Source organism: Triplophysa dalaica, chromosome 23 (assembly GCF_015846415.1).
Source record: "Triplophysa dalaica isolate WHDGS20190420 chromosome 23, ASM1584641v1, whole genome shotgun sequence".
Lineage (NCBI taxonomy): Eukaryota > Metazoa > Chordata > Actinopteri > Cypriniformes > Nemacheilidae > Triplophysa > Triplophysa dalaica.
Genome location: NC_079564.1, coordinates 16,231,144 through 16,255,752, shown reverse-complemented (window position 1 = coordinate 16,255,752; position 24,609 = coordinate 16,231,144). Strand labels below are relative to the sequence as shown.

General features: G+C 45.8%; 1 protein-coding gene across 1 annotated transcript in view; it reads right to left on the bottom strand.

Annotated features, from left to right (window-relative positions):
• Positions 1 to 18,230, bottom strand: part of LOC130412881 (ADP-ribosyl cyclase/cyclic ADP-ribose hydrolase 1) — a 117,995-nt gene extending 99,765 nt beyond the window's left edge. The window contains exon 1 of the mRNA XM_056737678.1: positions 18,133 to 18,230. Coding sequence (XP_056593656.1) covers positions 18,133 to 18,230 — 98 coding nt within the window. The remainder of the gene's footprint in view (positions 1 to 18,132) is intronic.
• Positions 18,231 to 24,609: the final 6,379 nt, after the last annotated feature.

Sequence of the window (24,609 nt, the reverse complement as noted above, 5' to 3'; positions counted from 1 at the left end):
GGGATTTATGTTGCCTCTATCTGTATTTTGAACTTTTAAAGACATGAACCATGAAAATCCATGGACCACAACTCCAGGTAAAAATCTTTATTGTTCTACGTTAGAAATAATGTAACATACATCTTGGATGGTTTGAGGTTGAGTAATTGATCAGCCAGCTCCTCTACAGCTATGACTGTTAATGCTAATACAATGCAATTAAGGTTACAAATGTTTTTTCATTTTTTTGCATGCTGTATTTTGGGCTCTTATTTATTAATTTCTGCATTGTGGGGCCTAGTACACATGATTGAACAGTGTTTGAAGTCTATAAATGGTTTTAACTTGAAAACTGAGCTCATAATAGACAGACCGAACAACACATTGAATGGGGATTTTGTCTGAGATGTATTCAGTTCCCTTTCTGTCGCTGTGTTGAACCGACATATGGGGTTCGCTCTTGAAAACCTATCTCTTCGACTGGTTTTGAAACAGGCCAATAAAATTTGCGAATGAAATTTGCACGCCGGACTCCGCCCTCGAATATCCGGGTATAAAAGGGAGACAGCCTTCTGGATTCATTCACCTTCTGTTCTTCAGAGCCTTCGCTTATGACTGAACAGCAGGTCTACAGATCTTCAAGCAAAATACTGCTGGATTCTCATGACGTGATGCAGCGGACTTTCCCTTCCTGCAACGACTTCCCCTGGGCGTCTCGGCAGTTCCAGAAGTGGAGAGGGTTTTTTTCTCTAAAAGAGCAAATTTCTCCAGTGTGGCATGTCGGTGTTCTCATGGGTGCAATACAGTCATCGTGGAGTGGGGACGGACACGATGGCTGTCCCAGCGTGGATCAGTTCTGCCAGCACTGCGGGCGGTTCACGATTCAGACATTACATCCCGGGCGGCTGTGTTCCCACGGGACTCAGCTGCCACCTCGTCTGCTTCCTGTTCCGTGACAGTAGTGGCAAGAGATGGTCCTATCGTCTCGTTCCTCAACCATGTATCGGAAACGGTGCGTAATATTGAGATGTCCCTTGCAGCATCGGAGGGTGATATTATCTGACTCCTACGATTCCATGCAGCTCTCTCCTCCGGCAACGAGCACAGAAAGAAACAGATGTCGGAATATCAGCCATGTTTTCCCGGGCCACCGCAAGCATTGGGTTGCAGTGCACCACACTGCCTCTCCCAGTGGACGCGGCCGGATACATGGTGCCTCGGGGTTGAACGTGGCTCCAAGCCGGGCCTGCCCTTGGTGCAGTGTTTCCCGTAATTGCATGAGGAACTCAGTAAGACCTGGAAACGACACTATTTCAGCGCGTGCGCCTCCAAACTAGTTACACCACCCTTTCTTTCCTCGATGGTGGGGCAGCTAGAGGATAAGTCGATGTCCCCCAGGTGAAAAATTTGCTGTTCATCTTTAAAAGACGCAGCACATTAAAACCTTGTGTTGAAATTAACTGCGGAGAGCACATTTTTGCAAGTTGAGCTTTAACCAATGATTGGTTCAGCATTTTCATGGTGACCTGATCGCTGACTTGTCTATTTAAGTTTCTATGCTTTTATTTTGTAGTAACAAAAGTAAAGTAAAACTAAAAGTCTGCAGAAATATAAAGACTCAAGTAAAGAACAGATACTCCCAAAAAAGACTTAAGTACTGTACTGTTACAGTTACAACACTGCAATCTTCTGTAAGCGAGTGGCAAGAAAGTCACATGAATATGCTTGCTATTTCAAGCGTTTTGAAAAGCCTAACCAGACCTGCCGTAATGCTGTGTTCCCACCGAACGCGAATGAAGCGTTAAGAGCGAGTCATTTACATGATAAGTCAATGTAAAGACACGATAGGACATCCTGCGGCACGATTCACGCAAATGAGGCTGTGCGAATTGAGCGCTTTGGTCGTTTGACAAGTGTATCTAGTGATTCGCTAGACTTGAAAAAACAGAACTTTGGCGAAAATCCGCACCGCATTCCAATCAGGAGCTTGTTCTAGTAGTGACGTGATAGCAAAAGGAGGCAGAAATCCAAAACAACAACGGATGACAAAATCATCGTTCCGGTATGTGGATACCCAGAGCTGTATGGTATATCTTACTGTTATCGAAACAGGAATAAAACGAATCTTGCTTGGAAGAAAGTGAGTGAGGTAAGTTGTAAAATCTGGTAAATTGCAAAAAAACATTCTTTACTCAATTTGAGCTATATGTGTACGAGACTGGAGCCGCTTGGCAGTGCGGCTGGCAGAAGTGAATTTCACGCGCAAATGAAGCGAGAAAGCTCAAAATGTTCAAGCATCCAACCACGCGCGAATAGCGCAATTCATTCGCTCAAGTCGCGTTCAGTGGGGAACGCTCTATAAGAAGGACCGTGTTGGAAGATCATATTGTTGAAAAGAACAGCAAACAATGACGAGCCCAAAATAAACCTACACATCGACACATTCAATAAGGCAAAAATCCACTATGTGCAACTGCTTACTTTATTAACTATATAATGTATATGCAGCTTCATGAGAGAAGACTAAACAACAAATGTAAAGCTCTTAAAAATATGTAAACATGGCAACACCGCAAGAGCGCGCTGTGAAGCTCTGAACATAAGCAAAACACAGCGTCTCTCTCTGTATTACAGTTAAAATGGCCTCGCTTAACCAGTCTTTGGCCGAAAACAAGAGATACGTATCAAACGCAGGGGCAGACTGATCGGCAGGACAGGCGGACGTATTATAAATGTAAATGCACGGAACGCGAAGGCTTTGGGGAGTCGGGACACGTCCTGCCCCTGGCTGTCTGACATCATCTGTGAACAATGGAGTGCAATCAGGGCTGCTAAAAGGAAATGGCGAAAGACCAAGAATACTGCTGACCGAGGGGACTACCAGTCACTTCTCTCCTCTTTCTCTGCTAGTGTTACCACAGCAAAAAATGTCTTCCTAGAAAACAGCATCCATCAGCAAACAATTCTTTGTACCTCACACCTTGGTACACACCATCGAACTCTCCTCTTTCACCCCACTGATGGACACTGAAGTAACCAGACTTCTCTCCAGCCACCCCACCAACTGTCCCCTCGACCCAATCCCCTCCGATCTCCTTCAGGCCATATCCAGCACACTCACACCTGCACTCACACACATCATCAACACCTCTCTGCTCACCGGCACTTTTCCATCCACATTCAAACAGACACAAGTCACACCCCTACTAAAGAAACCCACATTGGACCCCTCTACTCCCAACAGTTACAGACCTGTCTCTCTCCTCCCATTTATTGCAAAAACACTTGAAAGGGCAGCGTTCAACCAGGTTTCTTCCTACCTATCACAGAACAAACTACTGGATGACAAGCAGTCTGGCTTCAAAACGAACCACTCCACTGAGACTGCACTGCTATCGGTCACAGAAGCACTGCGGCTACCCAAGGCGGAATCTAAATCCTCTGTCCTGATTCTGCTAGACTTATCTGCAGCTTTTGACACTGTCAATCACCAGATACCGCTAGCAACCCTATCATCGCAAAAATCTCAGGCTCTCCTCTCTACTGGCTCAAATCCTACCTCTCCAACAGATCCTTCAGGGTGTCATGGAGGGGCTCGCTGTCCACTGCGTAACACTTGATCACTGGGGCCTCAGGTATCGGTGCTTGGACTGCTGCTTTTTCCATCTACATGACATCCTTGGGACCCATCATACAGGCACATGGCTTCTTGTATCACTGTTATGCTGACGACACCCAGATCTACATCTCGTTTCACCCAGACGATTCCACTGTGGCAGCTGGCATTACAGCTTGCCTCGAGAACATCTTAGCTTGGATGAAAGGGCATCACCTCCAGCTAAACCCTGCCAAGACAGAATTACTTGTGTTTACGGCACACCCTACGGTGCAACACGATCTCAACATCCATCTTGGCAATACCACAATCACTCCTTCCAAAACAGCCAGGAACCTCGGAGTCATATTTGATGAACACCTCTCCTTCAATGATCACATTGCAAAGACAACACGGTCATGCCGATATGCCTTATTCACGTTAGAAAGGTTAGACCCTATCTCACTGAGCATGCGGCACAACTCCTTGGTCAGGCCCTGGTAATCTCAAGGTTTGACTACTGCAATGCTCTCCTTGCTGGTCTTCCTGCAAAGGCTACCAAACCGCTCCACTAGGTTCAGAACGCTGCAGCACGCCTCGTCTTCCAACAGCCCAAAAGGGCTCATGTGACACCCCTTTTCATCTCCCTCCACTGGCTACCGGTCGAAGCCCGTATAAGATTCAAGTCACTAAAGCTTGCCTACAGGACTATCACTGGATCTGCACTGGCTTACTTTCACACCCTCCTCCACTCCTACACCACATCAAGATCCCTGCGTTCAGCAAACCAGCGGCGTCTTGTATTGCCTTCTGATAAGGAGAAGGCAATAGAAGACGCCGCTTTCCCGCTCATTCGGCTTCACAACTCCTTCCTGGTGGAACATTCTTCCTAACTCTGTCCGGTCAACCACATCTCTCACAACATTCAAAAAAACTACTGAAAACCAAACTCTCCTGTGAATACCTGACAGACAAATGAAAAAAAAAACACTAGCTTTTGTTGAAAAACCAGTATCTTTGTATTGGCACCTAATGTATTATGGCTCCAGTATGACATATGGCTTGTTTCTCCCTAACTCTTTGTAAGTCGCTTTGGATAAAAGCGTCTGCTAAATGACTAAATGTAATGCATGTAACGCAATGACACGTTACATACAACCCTTGGAAGGAGTAAAGCCTGCGTTTATTTTATTAAGAACATTTAGGCTGATCTGGCCAAAGAGAAACTTTTGTTTTGTAAATAAATCTTCATTTTAAATCATTTTACGATCGGCGTATTATTTTACTATCAGAGATATCTGAACCTGATAACATCATGTTTAAAACAAAGAATTAGAGTAATTAAAGTGAGGATCTGGATCGGGTCGGGTGCAGATATCTCTATCAGAGAAAATTATACGTGCGTGTGGGTGGAGGGTGGATAATTAATTTAAAGCAACTTATTTTGATAAGGTGGTGCTGTATTTTTTTTGCCAGGGCTTAAGCAGGGCTTAATTTCAGCGCGTGATTGCTGGTATTTCGCATTATTTTAAATCAGGCCGCAAATCAGCATCGGTTATTTGCATTATTTCTGCTCAAATAATGAAATAGACCCACTGACACAAACAAAATCAAATTGCGAAATAGTATATCTTTATTCCAAATTTGTATTCCAGTCAGTGCTGCAACAGACATCTGTCTTTCACTGAGCCCTGTTATTGAGCAACGCGTGTCTCAGGCACTCGCACGGAATTTACGAAAGTGAGCCAAAGAGCATATTCCCTGATTAACTGATTATTTCAGTTCACCAACATTTTTGTGTCTCAAAAATACCAGCTCAGTCATAGACGATGACATTTGATCACTATGGTTATCGCTACTACAGGCACATTTGAGGCCGCTAATAGGTAGACATAGGACCCTGGGTGTGGGATCAGGAGTCGTAGCAGGCTACCCGAAGCACACACAAAAGCTATTTCCCAATTGAGGGGGCTGCAGCCTTAAAGGTCTCGGACTTAAAAACTAGAACTTAAGTTAACTTTTCGTTATAAAAATTCAAATACGGTACAACGCCACTTCTATGGCTGGGCCAATAAACTATATCCTATCGAATCGCGATAGAATTGATTTTGATAACAATGATAAGTTATTGCCATTTTAACTCGATATGAATTAATTTTAAAGTATAACAGACAGCAGAGATAAACGCAGCAACCGTCAGTCTGAAATGGACTGACTGCGTGCAGCTTTAGCATTCATGTCAAAGTTCAAAGTCCATTTCATACTGCACTTGGCAAAGAAAATTCCACATGAGGAGGAAAACATGATTGGAAGCGGAAACGAAAGTGAAATTTACCATATCTGCTAACATGAGCTGGTGCATATGTAACAAACCAGCGCTGCCCTGTAGAGATTAGAAATGTAATGAAGTGTGTTCGTTTGCACATTAAATGTTTGAACCTTGTGTATAAGATACTTGCATGATTAAAGAAATGTACTACAGTTTATGTGAGAAGTCTTTTTGAAAGAATCCCAATACTCAAGCAGGACATTGTTGCAGCTTTATGTATGTGCGTAGGTGCTGAGCCAATAGCGTTCGAATGTACGCAGTAAATTGACCTTTCATGGGTTGAATGTATTGAATGAACACTCCCTTTACTTAAAGAGACAAATTTTTGCCATATCGCCCAGCCCTAGCAACTTCTACATACCACTGCTGTGTGGCGCAATTTGCAGCATCTGCTAAATTTAACTATTTTTAATTTTTTCCAATTCTTCAACTCTTCAAAGGCTTCACATTTCTGGAAACCACTGTGAGAGCATTAAGCTGTACATCCTCGATTTCCCCAATACACCTATAATATAGGTTTGTAGTTACATGTAAATAATGTGTCATTTGTTGTATTCTGGTGTAAAACTTGTACAGAAATGTTTACTGTGTAAATGTGTACAATAACTGTCTGTCAAACTGCCATGTTGGTCGGAACTGCACCCAAGATTTTCATCTACTGTTGTACCTTTGTAGAGTATATGGTTGAGTGACAATAAAGGGATTTAGAATTTTTTTACATTAGGGCATCCTTAGTTGTTACAGCATAATCCTCACGTGGATTGGGGTGCTGGAGCTCGTTTTGTTATGCGTCTTGTCTGGGTCCTGCCACGTCTCCTGTCTCTGTGCCTCCTGTATTTGAGGTTGAAGCCACTGATCTGGTCGGGGATCCGATGTCAATACCGCTATCTTCGTGCCGTGTTTAGCAAGTCGCGAGCCACCTCTCTTCCTCCGCATCTCCCCTATGACTTTGCCCAAGGGTTGACTTTATTCCATGTCCGGTCCTGAAAAATAGGCCATGGATAAATAAATTCATGTTTCTCTACTAGCTGGGCTCATTCGTCCCTGTTTTGATTAGCACATATGCATGAATGACACTGTTGTGCTGATGAGATCGTGGCTGGGAAAATTCTAGTAACGGGCTGATTCCTGTGCTTCATTTGCATTTTTTTTAATCGTCTCCACCTTTATGTTGCCCTTCCCCTTGAAAGGTATAAAACTCTTCTGTGCTGAACTAAAAGTCAGACTTGGATGATTGCCAAGGGCCGAGAGAGTGCCTGGGGCGCAGTTTGTACGTGACGGCTGCGCCCTGACGTCCTTCAATGGGGTCATTCGTCCAGGTTAGTCAGCCATCCAGGAGTCCAGGGAACCATGGCTTCTGTCCATCAGTGGTATTGGTGGCCTGCCCTGGCCGCTGATGACAGTTTGTGTTAGTTTGCTCTGTCTGCGCTCAATGTAAGCCCTCCCTCCGCCCTCCTGCTGTACTGCTCCACTCACTCCCCATTATCTCTCGCCCTTGATAACACATCGCCTTAGACTTTGTTACTGGCCTCCCTCCCTCCGGCATCCCCATCATCCTCAGGTTGGTGGATCGATTCTTCAAAGCGGTCCATTTCAAGCCTGCACCGGCCGGCGAGAAGGAGCAGCGAATGAGCCCAGATAGTAGAGAATCATTAATGTTTTCATCCATGACCTCTCTTTCAGGACCAGACTGGGAATAAAGTCGACCCTTGGGCGGAGAAGTGCCTGGGAGAAGTTCTATGGCACAGTCATGGGGAGATGCAGAGAAAGGGAGGTGGCCCGCGACTTGCTGAACACGGCACGAAGAAAGCGTTACTCCTCCGGAACCCCGACAAGATCAGTGGCTTCGTGGGTACTGTTGTGATCCCAGTCACATAGGGGCTTTGTGTCTGGTTTGGGGGTTTGTCTTGTCGAGCACACGGGTTGTTGTTTTGACAGCTCGCCACATGCTCTTTTTTTTGTACATTAATAAACTCTCTTCACTCCTGCATTTGAGTCTCGGCCTCTTTGTGCATCATGACACAAATACGTAAAAAAGTATTTGGTTAAAAAATACAAATATTTTCTCATCAAATGTATTTAAATAAAATAAAAAATACTTCTGAGAAAAATACAAAATATTTTTACAAGCAATCATTTGATGTTAGATAAACATTGAAGAAAGAGAGAAAAGTTGTCTAAACTAAACAGCAGTATCAACCTTTTAGATTTCAGCAACTTAAATACAACATGTTGGCCCTACACGTCATTTTTATATTATCATCAGCCCCGTAATAAGTCAAACGCGCCTAATAACAGACAGGTCTGGTCTGAAAAGTCAATCAAAACTTCTAATTCAGGTAGGGGAGGGGTCAACCTTGCTTTGACTCATTTCATTATTGTTAACATTTTCAGGAACAACAATATTATAAGGATTTTATGTTGTGCAGGAATAAGTTGACTGAAATAAGTTACAACAGAGTGCAAACATATCATTTTTGATTTTCTTTTACATTGATTTTTGTTATTTGCTGCGTCTGCGAAAAGTAAAGTGTGTGACTATAAAATAAAGTACAATGACCTTCATTAAAATTTGTTTTCGCTGTAGTATAACCAGACGTTCGCTCCATATAGTGTATAAGCAAACTGCATAGTTCCCTTTCTGTCGGTCTTTCGACATTGTGCCTCAACTCTGACTAATATAGAAGAGGCCAATAAAATTTGGCTAATGAAATTTGCATGCCGGTCTCCGCCCCCGGTATAAAAGGAAGGCGGCGTGAAGCATTCATTTACCTTTTGTTCTTCATAGCCATCGCTCATGACTATGAGCTTAAAACTAAAAACTTTAAGCATATTGCCGGATCACCCCTACCCCTGGGCATCTCGGCGGTTCCAGAGGTGTTCAGAGGTTTTATCAAAAAAGTCCTTTCAAGGACTGTGCATTTCTCCAGCGCGGCGTGTCCGGCTGTTCTCTTGATAGCTGCATCAAGTTTCTGGGCGTCCAGCACGCTAAGGCAGCTTTCGTAGACACCTGCACTGCGGGCACATGGTCATTCAGAAGTTGCGGTCACGGGTGGCTGTCTTCCTCCGAGAACCAGCCACCACTTTGTTTGCAACCCGGGCTGAGACGTCAGTGGCTAGGGCCCTTATGACCTCTAGTGCTAGCATCGTTAGTGATATGTGGACCTCTGCGAACGTAAACCCGCAAGCCAAGCGCTCACGGCCCGCTCGCACCCCGCCTGGCTCTTCTGATCATTCCCCAACCAACGGTGGCAAAACCGTCCGGATCTTCAGCCACGTATTCGGAAATGATGCTTGACGATGATGAGATGTTGCTCAAAGCATCGAAAGGAAGACTTGTTGGCATCCGACGCTGAAGACTCCGAGCTCCTCCTCAAGGGGTGTCGAGGTCAGGAGGAAGCAGATGTTGAGATGTCAACCATGCTTACCCGGGCAGCCGCAGGCATTGGGTTGCAGTGCAAACCACTGCCTCCTTCCCAATGCTCGTGGCTGGATACGTGGTTCCTGGGGTCGGCGCGGTGCCAAACCGCGCCCTCCCCAGCTGCCATTCTTCCAGGAGGCGCATGTAGAGCTGTGCAAGACTTGGAGTGCTCCACTCACAGCTTGCTCCAGTCAAACCAGTTCTAGCTCCCTTACTTCCCTCGATGGTGGGGCAGCCAAAGGTTACATCGATATACCCCAGGTGGAACGTGTGGTCGTGGTGCACCTTTGCCCGCAGACGGGTGCCACCTGGAGGATTTGACCACGCCTTCCGTCTAAACGTGTAAGACTTCGGCATCACTGGTGTCGAAGGCTTACGCTTCTGCAGGCCAGGCTGCCTCCTCTCTTCACGCCATTGCCATCCTGCAGGTCCACCAGACCAAGGCGTTAAGAGAGCTCCATGAGGGTATGGCCGACCCAGGTAGTATGCAGGATCCCCGTGCCGCCACTGACCTCGCCCTACGGGTGACCAAGGTGATGGCACGGGACCTGGGTCAGACGATGTCCACACTAGTGGTTCAAGAGAGACACCTCTGGCTAAACCTTGCGCAGATGAGTGACACCGAGAAAGTCCGCTTTCTCTACCCACCCATCTCACAGGGGGGGCTGACTGGTGACACCGTCAAGGACTTCGCTCAGCAGTTCTCGACGGTGAAGAAGCAGACAGAGGCAATTAGCCACTGTAGTAGAGTAGGCGGGGCGAGACCGTGGTTCGAGACCGGTGAGTAATTGTGAATTAGCGCCAGCTGTGCGCACACCGGCCTCGAATCACGTAGGAGATGGGAGAATATAAAAGGAACGAGCGACCGGACCGTCGAGGAGAGAGGACCGGGCCCGAACTTATGTTATGTTTGTATTTATATTATGTTTTGTTCGCCGGCGGTCGTCCGTGAGGGACCGCCGGCTGTTATATTACTTTATTAAATGTTTAAATGTTTGCCGGTTCCCGCCTCCTTCTTTCCATTTTATTGAGATTTGTTACATTGGTGCCGAAACCCGGGAGGAAGGAGAGACATGCTGTCGGAGAGTCCTCGCCGCCGAGTGGCCTCGCGGTGCCGGAGAGTTCGGGCAGCGCGGACGAAGGGCGTCCGCCAGTGGCTGCCCGAAGCGGTGGCTCTGGGGAAACAGAAGTGCACAGTGCGGCCACCGTCAAAACTTCGGTGGAACGGCGACCTTTGCTGCCGCGCCCCTGGGTCGAGGTGGGGTGGCTTTCGTCCAAGTGGGAGCGGGGGGGTTGCCGCCGTCCGCCAGAGGCCGGAGCCTGTGTCCGTCCCCTGAGGGGGAGGAGCAGGGGGCGGAAGTGCCGGGTGAGCCACCGCCTGCCAGAGGCCGGAGCCTGCGTCCGTCCGCCCAAGGGGGAGGAACAGGGGACGGGGAACCCGCCCCGACTCCCGGATAAAGGAGGAGCCACCACCGGCCGCCAGGGGGCGGACGGTCGAGCCGTCCACCGAAGCCCCAGGGCCACTGCAAGGCACCGCGAAGGAGAGTACTCCGGCTGGTTGAGGAACGAGCGGCAGCATGTCGGGGAACCGGATTTTTTTTTTTCCTCTCTCCCCTCTCTCTTTCCGGTCGCTCCGAGGGCTCCCGTCTCCGTTGTCTCGTCTCGTCGCTGCATACCCCCCACCCCACCCCCCCCGAGGGAGGGGGAGGGAGCTTGCACAGTCGCGGGGGTACCCCCCGGCCTGTGAGGGGTGATGGGGGTATGTAGTAGAGTAGGCGGGGCGAGACCGTGGTTCGAGTCCGGTGAGTAATTGTGAATTAGCGCCAGCTGTGCGCACACCGGCCTCGAATCACATAGGAGATGGGAGAATATAAAAGGAACGAGCGACCGGACCGTCGAGGAGAGAGGACCGGGCCCGAACTTATGTTATGTTTGTATTTATATTATCTTTTGTTCGCCGGCGGTCGTCCGTGAGGGGCCGCCGGCTGTTATATTACTTTATTAAATGTTTAAATGTTTGCCGGTTCCCGCCTCCTTCCTTCCATTTTATTGAGATTTGTTACAGCCACATTTTACCTTGCCGCGACTTGGCCACCCAGAGGCCTCCGAGATCTTGTGCGACGTCTGCTTCCCAGAAGCTGAGGCCCCCTTCGACATCGGTTCCGGTTCCTGTGCTCCCAGCTTAGGCTGCACCCCAGAGAAGGAAGTCGAGGGGGAAACCTCAACCCCGTCAGCAACCTTCTCGCAATATGCTCCCCAGAAGGGGAAGACCCCACGGAGAACAACATTGGGTCCAACCATCACAGCCACACCTCACGGCAACCCGACCTCACGTCTTGGCGAGACTTAATGTCGAACACACATTACAGCCACCACCACTCTCAAACCGACAGTGCGTGCAGCTGTTCCGCCAGGTAGGTAAGTCGGCGGAGCCAACCTTCCCTCCGGGGTCCCCCGCGAGATGTGATTAGCTCTGCCAGCCGACGAACCCCCCCCTGTGGGAATGGTGAAGCAGACCGTCCCCTTGGTCCCCCTGTCTCAGTCCCTGGGAGCTTAGCAAGAGCTGCCAACACTGTCTCGATGGCTGCTGAGGACGGTCCGTCGTGGCTACTTGTTCCAGTTCGCCAGAAACCCTCCAAAGTTTCGGGGCATCCAATCCACCACTGTCAGAGGCAGGGACGCACGTTCTAGACCTCTGGAACCTCCATGTCTGGTCTCTGGACGGGACGAGGAGATCCTGAGTAGGCTACTCCCCTCTGTGGTGGAGACCATCACCCAGGTAAGGCCCCTATCTACTAGGCAGTTATACGCCTATAAATGGCGCCTCTTCGGGTCCTAGTGTCTTTCTCAATGAGAAGACCCACAGAAGGTGCTTGATCGGGATCGTGTTGTCCTTCTTACAAGAGAGACTGGAGACTAACATCTCCCCCTCCACACTGAAGCTGTATGTAGCCGCTATTGCCATTCGTCACGACTCAGTTGATGGAAAGGCTCTAGGGCAGCACGACCTGGTCACCAGGTTCCTAAGGGGCGCGAGAAGGCGGAATCCGCCTCATCTCCGCTCCATATCCTCTTGGGACCTTACTATGGTCCTGGCGGACCTCTCTGGGCCCCCCTTCGAGCCCCTCGGAGGTTCCGATCTTCCTCACCTTTTGAGTAAGACGTCCCTCCTGATTGCCCTCGCTTTCTTCCAGAGGGTAGGGGAACACAAACTGCGCATCTACTTGGATCCAACGCAGAGCTTCAGGAGCTCTGACCAGTTCTTTGTCTGTTCGGAGGACATCAGAAGGGGAGGGCTGTCTCCAAACAGAGACTGGCGAACTGGATCGTGGATGCCGTTACGGCGGCATACCGATCACAAGATCTCCCGTGCCCATTGGCAGTCTGGGCTCACTCCACACAGGGTATAGCCACCTCCTGGGCACTGGCCAGAGATGCCTCTCTGGCAGACATTTGCAAAGCTGCGCCCAACACCTTCGCAAGGTTTTACAACCTTTGCGTAAACCCGGTGTCAGCCCACGTCCTGCGTGGCAACATGACTGGCATCGGGGGGGGCATTTGCCTGCGAAAGCACCTCCCCACCCTCCAGCAGGTTGGGTCAGTGTGCTATCTAGAGAGCTAAGGCCTCCGTCTATGAAAGGTTACCGGTCAGGGTGTACCCATCTTTCTCCAAGAAAGCGCTGGGACCCCCGACCATCACACTGGATGGTTACAGTTTCCTGAAAGCCTCGTGCTGACATGCCCAGGCCTGTTACCGTCTCTTGGCTAGAGATTGTGACACGATACAATGTTGTGGCATTTTCCAAGGGAACCCCATCTGTCGGCTCGACACAACGTTGAGAGACTAAAAGAAAGGGAACGTCTCAGTTACGTCTGTAACCTCAGTTCGGGAACTGAGATTACAGACGTGACTGAGACGTTCCCTTTCTGTCAGTCTCTCGACGTATGTTTTATAGACAAATGACAGGTTTATATCTCCATCTTCTCTCAGACAAAAATATGATTAAAATAATTTTCCTGGAAACAGTCAGGTTTTCATGTAGATTCTGTTTAAATCTAGCAATGAATGTCTATCTGTTTTTTTTAAGCACATCAATAACTATAAGTGTGTGCTCTTTAGTTAAAAATCTCATATGTTTTAGGGAGGTTTTGGCATGGAAGTTTTGTTTACCATAATATTGCATATGCTATACATGGAATATGGAAATATGTGTTAAAATATTGTCTTCTTAAATATTTTTAGCAATTTCTGATCAGTGGTGCAGCCCCTGCATGGCGATGAAAGTAATTGTACGCGATAATACTCATATTTGAATAAGTATTTTAAAATACAAAATACAGTTTCTCAAACTATTTAATTATAAATTATATTTCAGATTTTTGTTAAAGAAAATACAAATGACAAAAAACTCAAAAGTAATTAAATACAATTTTTATAAACATTTAATTAAAATACTGGCCATTTCTGATAATATACATAACTATGCATTCAGAGGTGTATAAAGACCTTACATAATGAAGTGTTTTAATTACCTTAGAATGAGCTATTTCTATCTACATACGTAAATACGTTTTCTCCTTCGGCAAAGAAGCGAAGCAACCTTTTTTTCAAATGGTAAAGGGGAGGGACGGAGTGAGTTGTTGGTTCCTATTCGCAACCTCACAGCTATATCCCGCTAAATTTCTTACACAAAGACCTTAAACATTTTAATGCAACCAGTTTCCTCAATTTAAAAAAAAAATACTCAACTTATAACAGTTTTTCAAATGTTTTTGGATAACGTAAGTGTGCAACACTAAACAAGCATTAAAGAGTTCATTACTAGGTAATTTTAATGTCTACTTTGGTTTATGTAGTGTCCAATAACAAGTTTATGTACATAGAAATTCTAAAAACACTTTTTTTTTGTTTAATAGGCAGTTATTCTTACCTTACTTCTTGACAGACTCTCAAATGATTCGTTCCGCAATTCAACTGTCTTATCCCCTCCTTTCCGCTACCCTATTCTGATGTGATTGGTCTAATGGTCTAGTCTGCTGTGATTGGTCTAGGGTGAATGAACCTCACAAGCTACAGTCTATGGGGGAGAAGAGTGAGGTTTTCACAGGCAGTCGTAGCAAAACGTAGGCGGGGACTAAATGTAGTGAAGTAAATCCACGGCGGTTCCCGAATCAGACTAGGGACGACTCGTTTGTGTGATTCAGAATCGACTCCCTTTTTTCCAAGCCAATAACTTTGTTATTCATTCATAATTTAGATTTACAACTTGGCAGATTGCTTACTTTCAAACACGGCAACACTACACAGAATGTCATTTTCATGATCTTTCACAACTTAAATTGGTCAAACATCACTCTTAAGTTAAACTATATGCATTTGATATAAATTTAAACTCTTGGCTATTATATTTAAAGCCAATTGCTTTTTTCATTAAAAGTTTTTTTTTAAATATTACATTTAATTCACTTTTAAGTGTAGTGAAAACGTCTTGGTTACGGATGTAACCTCAGTTCCCTGATAGATGGAATGAGACGTTGTGTCGAACCAACAGATGGGGTTTCGCCCTTGAGAATCTATCACTTCGACTGGTTTAGATAAAGGCCAATGAAATTGGCGAATGAAATTTGCATGCCAGACTCTATAAAAGGGAGACGGTGTGCTGGATTCATTCACCTTTAGTTCTGAGGAGCCTGAGAGCCTCTCACGACTACTGCAGCGGTCGGCACGTGTTTGTGGCAAGGAGGATTCAACGTCTCGTTCCCTCCATCAGGGAACTGAGGTTACATCCTTAACCAAGACGTTCCCTTTCTGTCAGTCTCTCGACGTTGTGTCGAACTGAAAGATAGACAGAGGGTTCTCTGGCTATCTGAGCAATCGAGCAACTCCGTGGGTCTTCTCTGCGAGAAGAACACTAGGACGAGAAGAGGCGTCACTTATAGGCGTATAACCACCTAGTGGCCGGGGCCCTAGCTTGAGTAATGGTCTTAACCACCGCTGGTGCTAGGCCACTGAGGATCTCCATGTCTCGTCCAAGGGTCAGACATGGAGGTTCCAGAGGTCTGGCCTGGGATGCCACAATGTGCCTTTCCCCTGAGAAAGCAGGTCCTTCGTCAGGGGAATCGGCCAGGGGGAGTTGTCGACAGAAGCATTACCTTTGAGAACCAAGTCCAGTCTGGCCAGTATGGCGCAACTAGTAGCACTTAAAACTCCTCTTCCCTGACTTTGCACAGGGTCTGTGCAATGAGACTCACTAGGGGGAAGGCTTAAGTTCCGCTTGTCCCACGGCCAGCTGTGTGCCAGAGCCTCCGTGCCGAGGGGGGCCTCGGACAGGGAGTACCATAGCGGGCATCCGGTGGTGTCCAGGGAGGTTAACAGGTCTTCCTGAGCCTGCCCGAACTGCACCCAAATGAGCTGGACTGGGCGGGGGTGGAGTCGCCACTCTCCGCGAGGCGTCGTCTGACAAGAGAGTGTGTCGGCTGTCTGGTTCAGGTCGTCTGGGATATATCCGGCTCTCAGGCAGCGGATCACTTGGTGACTCCACAGGAGGAGGCGTCGGACTAGTAGTATAAGTTTCCGTGAGTGTATGCCACCCCGATTGATGTACGCTACGGCAGCTGTAATGTCCAACAGGCCCAGCAGGTGCATTTCCTGCACGAGAGGTTGTAGCCGCTTTAGTGCAAGTAGCACAGCCTACAACTCTAGGCATTTGATATGGCAGCGCAAGCGGGAGCCCGTCCACCACCCCGACACTGCCTGCCCGTTGCACACTGCACTCCAACCCTGAGACAGAGTTGAGTTCCCTACCGAGAAAGAGGGTGCTTTGCATGAGAGAAAGCTTGTTCTTTTCTAGGTTGACCTTTAGACCCAATCGATCTAGGTGCTGGAGTACAAGGTCCCCGTGTTAACATAACAGATCTCGAGAGTGTGCCAAGATGAGCCAGTCATCGAGATAGTTGAGTATCTGCACACCTCTGTCCCTGAGGGGAGTAAGGGCGGCCTCCACGATCTTTATATAGACTCGTGGGGACAGGGACAGACCGAAAGGGTGGACTCTGTACTGATATGCCTGACCCTCGAAAGCGAACCGTTAGAAAGGGCAATGACAAGGTAGAATCGAGACATGAAAGTAAGCGTCATTCAGGTCGATTGCCATGAACTAATATTGACAACTGATAGATGCCAGGATGCGCTTCTGCATGAGCATCCTGAAAGGCAGCTTTTGTAGCTGCCTGTTCAAGGTACGGAGATCTAGGATGGGGCGCAACCCACCCCCCCCCCCCGTTATATGGGGATGATGAAGTACGGGCTGTAAAACCCATTGAACATCTCGGCTAGAGCTTGATCGCCTATGCCAACAGGATGGCAACCTCGGCCCATAGTACGGGAGCATCCCTGCCTCTGATCGAGGATGAGAGGATGCCTCGAAACTTGGGCGGAACTCTGGCGAATTGGATCGAGTAGCCGAGACGGACAGGTCACCGTAGCCACCGTGACCGTGTGGGAAGCTCGAGCCAATGGCGGGGGTCGGCTCAAAGGTATTCTCGGTCTCCCTGGGGTCTTCCCATGAGGGCCACTTTTGCTTCCACAGTGTCTGCTGACGGGGAGGTGGTCTCCTCTTCGATGACTTCTTCTGGGGGGCCGCCTGAGTGGGGGAACCGAATCCAGAAGGGATCGAAGTGGTAGCAGCCGTCTCCATTTTATACCCGGACATCCGGGGGCGGAGACCGGCTTGCAAATTTCATTCCCCAATTTCATTGGCCTGTTTCTAAACCAGTCCAAGTGATAGGTTCTCAAGGGCGAACCCCATCTGACGGTTTGAAACAACGTCGAGACACCGACAGAATGGGAACTGACATGTTGTTAACTGAACAGTACGCTTAAACCTATATTTTAAGCACATGGTAACGCCATATAATAACTTTAATTCATAAAACATTTTTAACAGTCATATTACAAATATGTGTTCACATAACTAGAAATATGAGATAATTTATATACTTTAACGAAACATTATCTATGAAAAACATAATTTTAATGTAAATTGAAATGCCTGTAGATGTTATTCAACTTTCACTTGATCATTCACTTTTTTTATATTTTAATTATTTTGACATCATCACCTTATTATAAAAATGTAACCCTTACAACTACCCATACCACTGAGCTTAACCATACCCTAACCGTAGCCATATTACACCCAGAAGGGGCAAAAGTTCTCTGTAAAATGCTTTTCTTTGCCTTAGTAGATTTTATGAAAAGAAATTAATAAAATATACGTAATAGAATTGTGTCCCTGTTTTTTAATAAAAAATTGAGTTAAAATGACATCAAAATCTTATGAATGTAATTGACACATTTTTGGTTATTAACATTATAAGAATTTAGATTTTGTAGTAATTTTTAATTAACAAATTAGTGAGTAAATCCAACTCAATCTTATTATGTTCCACCCACTTAAATCTGTAAACATGAATTTTACTTATTTATCTTGTGTTGAGGCTACATAACTAATTTGTGTTGATATAACTAATTTGGCATTTGATCAGTAGTTTCCAGCATACTCCATCTGACTGCATTAGGTGCATCATCTTCAAAATTAATGTCTTTTTAAGTGTTTTTCAGTAAAAGAAAGAGTTTTTAGTGATTGATTAATCTTTGAGATTTAAGGGAGGTATTTATTAACTAATGATCTGTTAAGCATCATAAAATGTTTGTTAGTGATTTGTCAATAAAAGTTATTATAAAGTGTTACCATAAATACACTTTAAAAAGTATATTGAAGTCCTCTTTTTTCCACATTTTCTTACCTAGAGCTGGGTTTTACCAAGGTTACATATTCATAACACCGTCCAGTAACAATCTGTTGAAGATTTGGAGTAGTTCCAATCTCTCCTGTTGGATCCATGAAAAAAAGAAGTATGGCAAATCCTAGAGAAGTTAAAATAATTCCAAAACATTAATTTATATTGTTGTAGTAAAATTATAATTATTCACAATACTGGAGACTCAACAGTACTTAATTAACAAATACTTACCTAAAATCATTTTTTTATCTTTCAATCCCTTACTATATATGTGGAGAAAAGTATACTTTATGATAAATAGAATTCAATAATTTCCACTAAATAGGAAGAAAAAAAGCAATAAACATACCTAAAGGTAGACCTTTTGGATGACCACTGACTTTACTTAGTTGAGGCAAAAAGGAATAAACTAGACTAGGAGAAACACTAACCACTTTTTAGTTGGGCTCTTCTGAATGAAGTTCCTGCCACAAACACGGCCGTTTGCATAGACTGCTGTGAAACAGCTTCCCATGATTCTAATTATTATGTCAAGCAGCATGTTCACAAACAATAGGAGATGGTGTCCTATAATGTTCTATAATTAGCTGCAGTCATACTCTGTAATGGATGTCATGTGTGCTTACATTAGTTCAGGATTAGTCCGTATCAGGGCTGATGAATGTGAGAGTTGCGAAACACAATCTTGACACTCTGTGGTCACAAGGTTCTTCTATATTATATCTGAAGTTTAATATAAGATGACTACATGGCCCTCTTACAAGTAAAAAGTATACAGGTATATTTACATAAGATTACCCCATTATCAGTTCTCAAGTCAAAAACATTATGAATAAATAAAAGTCTCTATTAGGTCTCTTCATACTGAAGCTCTGGGAAATTTGGCGGATATAGAATATATAGTGTCACACTCACGTCTCCTAGAAACCCTGTAGAATTTATTATTTAACCCAGGGGTGTCCAATGTCGGTCTTGGAGGGCCACAGTCCTGCAGAGTTTAGCTCCAACTTGTTTCAACACATCTGTTTGGAAGTTTCTAGTCTGCTCCTCTCAACCAATTAGAATTCACTCGTTAGTGGGCACGCTGGGGCAGCCGTTGTGGATCAGTTATGCCCGGACTGCTGGCGGTTATCGATTCAAACGCTGTGTCACGGGCAGCTGTGTTTCCACGGGACTCAAACGCTGTGTCACGGGCAGCTGTGTTTCCACGGGACTCAGCCGCCACCTCGTCTGCTTCCAGTTCCGTGACAGCAGTGGCTACGGCTCTGCCGTCCGCTACGGCGAGCAGCGAGGGTGATGTGAGGATTACTATGAGCGCTAATCCGTCAGCCACTTGCTCACTTACAACCTCCGCGTCGGACCGGTGTCAGCCCGCGTCTTGCATGGCAAAAGACACTTTCTCATGGTCCTCTGATGCTTTTTGTAACAAAAAGCAGTTTTCAGTGCAAGAAGCATGTTTCTGAATGTTGAAATTGCAGAAAAAAGCTTTTGACTAGTCAACTGTTTTCTCTTGCAAAATATACCTTTTCATGGTCCTCTGATGCTTTTTGTAACAAAAAGCAGTTTTCAGTGCAAGAAGCATGTTTCTGAATGTTGAAATTGCAGAAAAAAGCTTTTGACTAGTCAACTGTTTTCTCTTGCAAAATATACCTTTTCATGGTCCTCTGATGCTTTCTGTAACAAAAAGCAGTTGTCCGTGCAATAAGCATGTTTCTGAATGTTGAAATTGCAGAAAAAAGCTTTTGACTAGTCAACTGTTTTCTCTTGCAAAATACACCTTTTCATGGTCCTCTGATGCTTTCTGTAACAAAAAGCAGTTTTTAGTGCAAGAAGCATGTTTCTTTAAGTTGAATCTGCACAAAAATATGCCACCAAAGACTTGCTGTCCAGACAAGCTGTGACAAACGGGGAATGGAAGCTCCACCCCGAAATGGTCAAACAAATCCGGAAAGATTTTATGAAGCGGAAATGTTTCTCTTTGCTACGCAGGAGACGGCACAATGTCCCCTTTACTCTCTCTGACTCATCCAGCTCCCTTGGGTCTGGAGGCGATGGCCAATACGTGGCCCAGGCTGCGTCTTTACGCATTTCCTCCGATAGCTCTGCTCCCGGGAGTCCTGGCAAGGGTCTGTCAACAGGGCTCGCGCCTCTTATTCTTATTCATCCTGAGCTCTGGAACCTCTATGCCTGGCCCCTGAATGGAACCTGCGAAGAGATGTCGAGCTTCCGCCTGATGTAGTAGAGACTATTCTCAGTGCTAGGCCTCCCTCCACTAGAAAGGGCTGTCCTCAAGGATAAGCCCCAGTACTCTCAGGGTTAATGTGGCCGCCATTTCAGCCTGCCACGTCCTGATTGATGTGGTTTCTGTGGGACAAACACTTTAGTGGCCCGCTTTATTCGTGTAGGGAGGCGGCTGATGCCTCCTTCTAAACACATGAGACTTAGCAACAGTGCTCGAGAGTCTAGTTAGATCACCTGTCAGGCTAGAGTCAGCACCTGTCAGGCTTCTGAAATTAAAATGTTTTTTCTAATAGCAATCACCTCTCTTAAGAGAGTCGGATATTTGCGGGCGCTCTCCACCTTGTCGTCCTGTTTAAATTTTGCCCCTGGGATGGTTAAAGCTATTCTAAATCCTCACCAGAGCTATCTGCCTAAGGTTCCGTTCTCCACAGTGCATTCGGTTGTTCTTGAGGCCATCTGCCCTCCGCCGTTCACGGCATCGGAGCAGGAACGATTACACCGACTGTGTCTAGTACGTACTCTTCTGACTTGCGTCCACCGCACTGGCCAGTGGCATAAATCAGTGCAACTTTTTATATGCTATGGGAGCCGCAACAAAGGGGCGACTGCCACCAAAGAAAACAATATCACAATGGTTGAGGGATGCTATTGCTCTGGCCTATGAGGCAAGCTCACCTCTAGGAGTCAGAGCTCATTCCACGAGGGGGGTTTCATCTTCTATGGCCTTAGCAAGAGGTTTCCCCTTGCAGCAAGTGTGTGATGCGGCGGGCTGGTCCTCTCTGCACACATTTGTCAGATTTTACAGTTTGGATGTGCATGCCTCTCCAGGCTCTCGGGTCCTGGAGTCTACATGCCAGATTCATATCTGAGACCGCCTCTCGGATCGTGCACACACGATACACAACCTTGGGGGGTCCAGACACTTCAAGTGCGGTGGCGTTGGTATTCTCATTCCCATAGCATTTGAAACGCAGCATCGAGTGTAGCTTTTGATAGGGAATGTCTTGGGTTACTTGGCTGTAACCCTGTTCCCTGAAAAAGCGGGAACGAGATGCTGCGTCTCAATGCCGCACTGTAGGTGTGCCCGGACGTCCTTTCAGACAAAGTTGGAACCTGATGACGTGTCCGCATTCACGCGTATTTATCACCTGCAGGTGCTGGTGTAATTAGCCACGTCAACTGGCGAGGCTATTTAAAGACAAAATAATTTTTGGGGTGTTTGACACACGTGCTTCACAACCGGTCGAACAAAGACTGTTCTCTCATAGCGTTTGAAACGCAGCATCTCGTTCCCGCTTTTTTAGGCAACAGGGTTACAGCCAAGTAACCTCAGACGTTTCTGAAAGTTGAAACTGCAAAAAAACTGCTTTTGAAGTATCAACTGTTTTCTCTTGCAAAAGACAACTTTTCAATGTTTTCCAATGTTTTCAATGCTTGGTGCAACAAAAAGCAGTCTTCAGTGCAAGAAGCATGTTTCTGAAATTATTCTCATTATGACACCACTAATGGCTAATGATTCAGATATGTGTTTAACGTTACCTTTGAGTGCAGATGATGAATCTTTCTTCGCACTTCAGTCAGAACTGGAAGCATTTGAGAAGCAGATTCACGATCTACTCGAGAGGCAAACACGTCTGCGAGAACGAAAAATGGCGCTGGAAACATCCCGGGCTGACGCTCGCAAAGCTGCGGTAAGTGTTCGACGTGATTGTAATACTCCTATCACTTCTACTCCATGTGTTTCTATGCACAGATCCCAGGCTTCAAGATCACGACGAGTCAAAATGAATTTCACTCCTGCACCTGCACACGCACGGCGAGAGGCGAAATCCAGGACCGGAGCGATGAACTCTCCCCCACCGCCGCCACTGGTCTTCAAGATTTCTACGAGAAATCGCTATGCTGCCCTCTGCGAGACGAAATCCAACGCTGTGGTCATCGGAGACTCAATCGTCCAGAACGTACGCGCTTCCTTGAATGAAGGTAAGGTGCGCACTCACTGTTTTCCTGGCGCCCGTGTTCTCGATGTCTCTGCGCAGGTGACTGCGATTCTGAAGGAGGATGCAAGTGTGGGAGCCGTAGTTCTGCATGCGGGGGTGAATGATGTGAGAATGCGGCAGTCGGAGATCCTGAAGAGGGATTTCAGGAGTCTGGTCGATACTGTTCGCAAAGCATCGCCCACAGCCAGGATCATCGTATCAGGGCCGCTTCCTACTTACCGACGAGGGAACGAAAAGTTCAGAAGACTATTTACGCTTAATAATTGGTTAATGTCATGGTGTATTGAACACAAGCTGCTCTTTGTAAATAATTTTGATCTGTTCTGGGAGCGACCAAGGCTCTTCCACCCCGACGGGCTGCACCCCAGCAGCATTGGAGCAAGACGCTACGCACAATTTGACTAGTAAGTATGAATTTTAACCATAGTCTGTGTTGCTCTCACCCACCTGTTAAGAATGTTACTGCTTCCAAATGCATAGAGACTGTGTCTGTCCCCCGAATAATACAACCAAATAATAATTTATTTAAAAGTCAGAGAAATATCTTATTCAATTCAATTCAAGTTTATTTATATAGCGCTTTTCACAATGTGTATCGTTTCAACGCAGCTTTACAGTTAGAACACAGCACAGTGCATGGTGTTTATACAACGAGTAAGATCATTCTAATAAATAATATCTAATTTCTAAATAAATAAATAAATGAATGAATGCAGTCTCCCGGTGAGCAGGCCAACACTGCCCTGCTGTGGCGAGGAACCCAAACTCCAATGATTGATTAATGGATAAAAAAACCTCGGGAGAAACCAGGCTCAACCGGGAGGGCCAGATCCCCTCTGACGTGTCATCAGCCTTCCTGATACTATTCGAGGGTCAGACACACTCTCCCAATTTAAATCTAGATTAAAGACACATTTTTTCAGCCAAGCTTTCACTTAATGCATAGTTAATGAACAGCAGCTACGCTAATTATACTCTTTATTCTCTTTCCGCCTCTGCCTCGGGATGCCCATCCCGAGGTAGGAAGAAGAAGTTCCACCATGTCCAGACGACCGACAGATGCCCATCCCCAATTTGAGATTACGCCAGCTCCAGCTGCAGACTGACTGACCATCCCAGCTCCATCTAAGGCAATTCCACCACCAGCCAAGAGAAATATGACCATCGGACCATCCCAGCTTAGATCACTAAATCCCCAACCAAGAGTAAAAGACGGACTATTTGTCTTATTAATGCTGAAGTTACAATATTTGGTATTAAATGCTAAACTTAAATCACATGTCAGCAGTTTGAGTGCAGCTATGACACGTCAGAGGGGATCTGGCCCTCCCGGTTGAGCCTGGTTTCTCCAGAGGTTTTTTTCTCCATTAATCAATCATTGGAGTTTGGGTTCCTCGCCACAGCAGGGCAGTGTTGGCCTGCTCACCGGGAGACTGCATTCATTCATTTATTTATTTATTTAGAAATTAGATATTATTTATTAGAATGATCTTACTCGTTGTATAAATACTGTGCTGTGTTTTAACTTTTCTGCTTTTCCTGTTTGCCCCTGTAAAGCTGCTTTGAAACAATAAACATTGTGAAAAGCGCTATATAAATAAACTTGAATTGAATTGAACTGGTTTCTCTTCTAAAAGACACATTTCCAGGATCCTCTGATGCTTTCTGTAACAAAAAGCAGTTTTTAGTGCAAGATGCATGTTTCTGAAAATTTTAACTGCAGAAAAATGGCTTTCGACTAATCAACTGTTTTCTCTTGCAAAAGACATCTTTTCATGGTCGTCTGATGTTTTATGTAACAAAAAGCAGTTTTCAGTGCAAGAAGCATGTTTCTGAAAGTTGCAAGAAAAAACAGTTGATTAGTCAAAAGCTCGTTCTGTGCACTTTAAACTTTCAGAAACATGCTTCTTGCACTGAAAACTACTTTTTGTTACAGAGAGTATCAGAGGACCATGAATAAGTGTTTTTTTGCAAAAGAAACCAGTTGATTAGTCAAAAGCTTGTTTTGTTTTGTGCACTTTAAATTTTTCAGAAACATGCTTAGATTTTACATTTAGACATTTAGCAGACGCTTTTATCCATAGCAACTTACAAAGAGTTTAGAAGCAATAAGGGATAGTTCATACAGGAGCCATAATACATTAGGTGCCAATACAAAGTTACTGGTTTCAACAAAAGCTAGACCACTAAGTGTTGAGAGAAAGGGTTAGTTTTTATTTTTTCATTTGTTTGTCAAGTA